At 37.1% G+C, this 7,091-nt stretch overlaps 1 protein-coding gene across 1 annotated transcript in view; it reads right to left on the minus strand.

Annotated features, from left to right (window-relative positions):
* LOC107694950 (serine/threonine-protein kinase D1-like) overlaps nucleotides 1-6,751 on the minus strand; it is a 35,894-nt gene extending 29,143 nt beyond the window's left edge. Inside the window, exon 1 of the mRNA XM_016494678.1 lies at nucleotides 6,319-6,751. Coding sequence (XP_016350164.1) covers nucleotides 6,319-6,483 — 165 coding nt within the window. The 5' untranslated portion in view covers nucleotides 6,484-6,751. The remainder of the gene's footprint in view (nucleotides 1-6,318) is intronic.
* Between the last annotated feature and the right edge of the window lie 340 nt (nucleotides 6,752-7,091).

The following is a 7,091-nucleotide window of genomic DNA, read 5'->3' on the forward strand; positions in this document are numbered from 1 at the left end:
ATATCTGCTCCAGGATGTAACTGTTTAGCGTGTGGAGTCAGAGCAGATATTAGTCCCGCACACCTAATAGCATCAAACCTGTGTGTGTGTGTGTGTGTGTGTGTGCGCGTGTGTGTGTGTCTGCGAGCACGTGACCCCACCACACATGGCTCTCATCATCATAATAGCACTCAGATAAGTACTTCACAGGCAATCATAATCAGTTGCCAAGCAACTAGAAAGACTCGCATAGAAAGACCAGTGCTGGGAAGATGACCATATAAGCTAATATCGATAATTCAAATATAATATCTTAGGCAATGTAAATGTATAATTGCGTTAAATTCTACAGCTTTTGAAGCCCATTTCATCGTAACAATGTGAATAGCAAAATACACTGTTTTTTATGCCCATTTTCAGAGAGACTCCATTTGCATCAATAAACCTAGCTCCACGACAACGAGGATCTTTTTTACTTGTTTTAGACCAATGATGGATACATTAGGATGACATGAAATCACTTGTCAAACACAAGTAGCTGTTCCACACAGCCCTCATCAGCTATGCTCATCTGCCAGCCGCGTCTATGCTATGGACTGAGCAATGGATCGGTTAGCGCTTAGCCTGAAGAGTGCAGCAGCCCCGCTGTTTAATAAGAACACTTTGAGGAGTGGTAATGCAAAAAGGTGCAAACTTCAAACAAAGGCGCTATCACTTTAATTAAGCCTGATAATCCAGAGCACTAATGGATTCACAGTCTATTAGGCAGCCCCTTGATAGCACTAAGGACTTTTGTCAATGTGAGAAAGAAGAGGAGATGGTAAAGAGAGTTTTAATTTCTTTCACCGCAGGTCATAATGCTGCCCTTTTTTCGCTAGTTTTGTTATGTGCTTCTGATTGTAAATGTATAGAGTGATTCTGTTTAAATATTTTTTAAAACCTATATTTCATATAAAGTTTATTTGTCAAAATCACTTTTAGAAATATCATGTGTTTGTCTTCCAAGTTGGAATCACTTGGTCATTTCATCAGAGACGATTGTAGGTAATCATAGAAAGTCTCCCAGAATGTGATTCTGAATCAGTTGAATCATTGAGTAAAGGCCATTAACACCAAGGTTGATAACTATAACAATAGCGATGAAGATACAGTGACTAGAAGAATAGTGAAGTCCACAACTGTAACGATAACAGCACAGAGCAACAATATCATTGGAATCACTTTCAAACCGATTTTTTTCCAGTTGATAAATGATAAAAACATTGACAGCCAATCAGAATCCGTTATGCTTTCAAGAGCACAAGCATTTAAAGAGGCAGACGACAAAACTGCAGCTTGTGCTTAATAAACAGAACATTATTTGGTGTAATAAAAAACACTAATAAAGTTTTCATTATAGTTATCTTTATAGTTAACGTTCTTGGTCTCAACATGCCTTATTACAATAAAATCTGTGACACATTTTCACTCTGTCCTTTTAAAATGTTTCCCTCAATCTGACCTTTATAATCTTGCAGGTGCTGTGAATAATTTTTCATTGCAGCAAATATCTGTTCTGTTTCTAAAAGGACAATATAAACACGTCTTGAGCTATAAATCTATTGGTATTTATATAAATCTCTGCACTGACAAATTTATAATCACCACGTTAGCTTGTTGGAAAGCTTTGCACACTGTATTATGACAGAAATTCTATTACACTTTTTAAGTTGGTTCATGGTCAAGCAGTCTTGCTCCACCTTTCATGACTTTCATGAGATTTGACTGAGGGTAGTCCTTGATCCTTACAGCTCAAGAGATATTTGTTATCCTCTGCTTTACTTAAACCGTCCTCTGGCTCAGACCTTTACTTGTATCATAAAAAAGCAGCTAAGCGAAGAGGCCAAATGAAGTTGTAACTAGCCGAAGTTGATTGCCAAGGCCAGCTTATGTGTAGAACATCTTGTCCTTAAAAGGACCGCTCACCTAAATTAAATCACCTAAATCACAAAAGGTGATTTAAAAAAAAAATATATATAAATATAAAAATACTGTATATATCATGTAGTCCTATTCAATATAATGACAGTTACCAAAATGGGCCATAAATGTATTATAAAGTATCACTTCTGAAGTCATATGAATAATTTAGCATGAGAAACCTTGACATTCATCTGAACTCTTAAAAATAAAGGTTACAAAAGGAGGAATTCAAAACAATGCAATAGAAGAACCATTTTGGGTTCCCCATAGAACTTTTCAGTAATAGGTCTTAAAACAACATCTTTGTTTTTTTTTTTTAATAATCGACAGAACTTTTTTCCACTATAAAGAACCTTTAGTGCAACGTAAAGGTTCCATGGATGTCAAAGGTTCTTCATGGAACCAACCAATGATACCAATAAAGTATCTTTAATTTTTAAAAGTGTAGCTTTCTTTGCTGCATAACTGCATAACATAAACAGAGAAGTGGTGAGGTCCAATTTGTGAATGAATCGTTATTTTGAGCCAGATCTTTTTAATGAATCATGTGATCTGGTTCACAAAACCAATCTGACCCATTTGTTTATCAAGTTCTCATCGACTCAGTCTGATTCACTCTCATCTATTGTCTTCTGAAGCTATAGAATATAGCATGAAAGTTGCATGGACTACTTTTGGAACATTTTAAACATTTTATAGTGATTTGTATCTTTTTTGAAGCTTGAAAACACCAATCCCAAATTATTGTAATTTAATGGAAAAGACCATTGAGTGCATTATTAAAGGGGTCATATGATGTTGCTAAAAAGAACATTATTTATTGTATTTGGTGTAATGAAATGTGTTTATGTGATTTAAGGTTAAAAAAACATTTAGAGTGAGCGTCGAAGGAGCGTCCGGCGGGCTTGCCACGGTGAAAGCCGATCCGGCGATCCACAGCACTAAGTTGATGTATTTCCTCAGCGACCAGCACGGATCAGCTCCAGGCATGACGAAGCGGATATTGTCCTCTTTTGGAAGGCCAAACAAAGTAGTTTCGCTTTCACAACGAAACACACAGCGTCTTCACGACATGGCGGCCGTGGCAACAACAATACTACAGCGAGAATAAAAGTTACGCCTTCTTTCTTTTTGGGCAACGTTATGCAACATTTGGGTGGCGTTATGCAAATCTTCCCACATCGTGACGTAGGCATGTGGGGGCGTGTTAGAACGAGCCGTTTTAGGTAGGCGTGGTTGACTCTTAACTTTTATAAAGAATATCTCTTTGGATTTGAGACTTTAGTCTTTGCAACTTTACAGATCTTCTTTATGCACCAAGAGCTTGTAACACTCCAAAGAGAAAGGAAAAATTAAAATCGCATCATATGACCCCTTTAAGATGTCTCCTTTTGTATTCCATGGAGGAGAGAAAATAATGTAGGTTTGGAACAACATGAGGTTGAGTAAAAAGTTTTAATTGTCACTCTTCCTTTAAAGACGAAGTCTGCTTGTATACAACAGGGAATTAAATATATGAAGAAACTGAACAGTTCTATTGTTAGGATTACATTCATCTGTTGTCACATATCAGACCTACCTTATATGTAACAAAAAAAGAGAAGAGAGGAAATGAAGTGTGACTCAAAGAGACAGCTATGGGTTGTCTGATTACATTTACCTCTGAGCTACATGTTCTTTTCCATATGAACACCCGCACAACAGCACAGTACTGCGGGTACACATACGAAAGTAAAATTACTCCCTCCATCCTGCGAACACATTCCAACACATACAGTACAACTAAACAATATAAGCTCAGAATTGTTTGAGACTGTCTGCACAACAATGTCACCTTCGCCTCATATACACTTATTCAACATCTCACATCGAACTATTTAAAGTGTTAAATGCTCTGAGTGCTTATGCTCAAGAGAGCCTCCCCATCTGAGAATGTGTATACAAGGCACTGAAGGAGCTCAGGTTGCAGTTCTGTTGTTCTCATTCGCATTTTTTTTCTTCTAAATATATTTAAACAAGTACTTCTATTTTCCAAAACACATACTGACAATGTCAGGCCTAAAAAAAAAGGTGTTTCTTGTTAAGCGTCACAAGATGCTTGTTGTTGTTATGCTTATCAAAATACTGCTCTGTAGTTTAACACCTCTATGTCTTAAAACACTACAGACTGCAACCTCTGCACTTTGTGTTGCAGAATAAACTAGGAAGCCTCAAGGGAGGGAAAGAGATTTTGGGAAGAAAACAAAGTTTGATTATGGTGGGAAATTATGTTGTTGTCAACACCTCGTGTCTCATCACAAACTTTATAAGATGCGCACAATGAGTAATATTTATGGAGCTAGTATCATTCTGGTGACATGTCACAGCACAGGTGCTTACAAAACAAAAAAACACATTTTGCCGAAATATATTAATAACTGCAGATGTCATCTTATGTGCCTTTTAAGGGGTGGTGACCATCTGACTGCTGTGTTGTCACTGTGTTATGCGATTTCTGAGAATATGAATATAATGAATTATTACAAGTAGGCTACTTGTGAGTTCACATGTCATCAGATGTGGCTTTCACTTTCATGTCATTCCAAGTTACACAAAAAAAGTTAAAACCATATCCATTAACCATATTTATCATAATGAAACACATTACAGTTATTTATCAGAATGTTAATTTCCATACAAGAGTAGAGAGTTGCCAGCGACTTTTTAAGCTTCAAAAAGGACAAAAGGTCCATATGACTTATATATTCAATTTCATATGTAATATATCCATATGTTCGCTATAGTGTTGTCAAAAGACCCGGTATTTCGGTACCAAGTCGGTACTAAAAAAATGAGAACGTTACGGTACCAGGTTTTCTTAAGTACCGGTGACTGAAATTTTGGTACCGTGACAACACTAGTTCGCTATATTCCAAGGCTTCTAAACTGGCACAGTAGTTTTGTGTGAGGAAAAGCAGAAATATTTCATTTTATTCACTGAAAACCTTTGTTCCAACTCAATATCTTTATGATACACATTAGAACTTTTTTGTGACCGCTGGAAGCGAAACAAACTTGACAGCATAAATTCATCATGTTTGACCAATAATTTAGAACTATAGGGGAGAAGAAAAGTAAAAGAGTGTTGCTAAAGAACCATTTTTTTTTATCTGGATTTAGATAAATATGAGGGCAGGGCTACATTTTTTACTTCATTTACTCTAAGCGCACCAATTCAGATTGCTTCAGTAGATCACAAGATAATGCCAACATAATAGAAAATTATATATAAAAAAATTAAGAACACACAAAATGTTAACAAATATTAAGAACATGCAACTTCAAATATTCTTGTCTTACAATATAAATATTTTAAACAAATATGTAATTTTTTATTTCTAAGGATATATTCTAAAATCTCTGAATGTTTTAATCTGTTTCTTAATTTAATGCCATTGTCACTTCTTATAGTGTCCTTTTGCCAAAGCAGTATTAGTCATGGGAAGAAGAAGACAAACAAAATAAATAAACATGGTAAAACTCCATAGCAACAATGCAGGTATTACATTTTTTTGTTTAGTAATTTCTATCCATTTAATCTGATTATTTAACAGTTCTCACTTTGTTCTTGAAAATGCAGTTTAAATATGAAGTTCAAGGCCACATTATACAACTGTTTTATCAGGTGAGCCAAAATAATTCTTGCCTTGATGTTCACTCAGTGCAACATAAACTTGTACAGGATATCCCAAACAAAGCATAAAACCCCTGGACACAATCCACTGAATAGTTTAGAAAGAATACAATTCAGTAGGAGAGACAGGCCTGCAGTACTCTGATGCTGTGTGTTAGTACAAGCCCTTCACTGGTTCAATAAGTGCCCAACGTCACCATGTCGTCATCGCAGACAATGGAAAATACAATGCAGAACACTTGATGATGCTACACATCCAGTGTGTTTCTGTTGCTTCAGTTCATGGAGTAAACTCACAGTATGACAAGAATTCATTTTAAACGCCATTTTCTGTCATTTTCTTTTATCTTTTGAAAGTTTAAAGCTCATTTGTAAGCCTGTATGTTCTGCTTAACAGACTCCTAAATAAATAAATTCACGGACAAAATCCATTAGGCGGATATTTGAACAGGCTACCATAAACAGATGCTGCCTTAAAACACAGAGCCAATATAAATAAAGCTTTCAAGTTCGTGGTAACTCAAAATTCTGTGAGTTTGGAAAGAAAATAAGCACCAAATTTGTCTAACAGTCTAAGAAGTTAAAAGTTAATTCCAAACTCCGGACTGTTCACTTCTTTCATTATTTAGGATGATTAGGCTACATCTATGGTAATTTTACTTGAACAGCAATGAATGAAACATGAGGAATATGGAAAGTGCTACCTTCTGGTCCACGATGGAGCATGCCATCTCTCGGACCTGCGCCAGGCTGAACTCGCCGGAGTCCAGCAGGACGGGTTCCCGGCTCAACCCGATCTGGATTTGGAAGGAAATGCCTTGCGACCCCGGGAGGGGGCTCGGCGGTCGGATCACCGGAAGCACGCTCATATGAATCCCCTGGTGTCAACAAACAATCACGTCTGGACAGCGATCAGATCGGGCTGTTTGATCGAGTGAGTTCACACACCGGTTGCGCAAACTGAGGCAAACTTCAGATCCCTAAAGACGTTCAGAGGGTAAACAGACGAAAAACGCGAATTTCAAGCAAAAAACGCTAGTACGGAAATGCAAAGAGTTATTTGGACATTGAGAGGCGATGATGATGATGATGATGATGATGGAGATATAGACGTCAGATATGTTTAATGTTGAGCTCTGATCAGACACCGCCTCCTGGCTGGTTCCTTCATCACGGAGGCTCAGACGCTGCTGCAGTGGCGAACGGGGATGTGAATATTAAAGTTTCTGTGCTATGGATTAATTCTTGACAATCATTTTTCGTTTACAGGTCATCTGGAATAGAGTCGGCACCCTGACAGAAAATTGCCATGGTAACCATAGTTTCCGCCAAAATACTTCCGCAAAACCATATGGGGCATCCTTCAAACAGTGTAAGAAGCTTTCAGAATATTTATTTTCTGTTTTACATAATAGTTGTGGTTAATGCCACATTATTACCAATTGAGAGCAAAACATAAAACACTGGTGGGTGGGCT

This window comes from Sinocyclocheilus anshuiensis, unplaced genomic scaffold, assembly GCF_001515605.1.
Source record: "Sinocyclocheilus anshuiensis isolate Anshui unplaced genomic scaffold, SAMN03320099.WGS_v1.1 scaffold942, whole genome shotgun sequence".
Lineage (NCBI taxonomy): Eukaryota > Metazoa > Chordata > Actinopteri > Cypriniformes > Cyprinidae > Sinocyclocheilus > Sinocyclocheilus anshuiensis.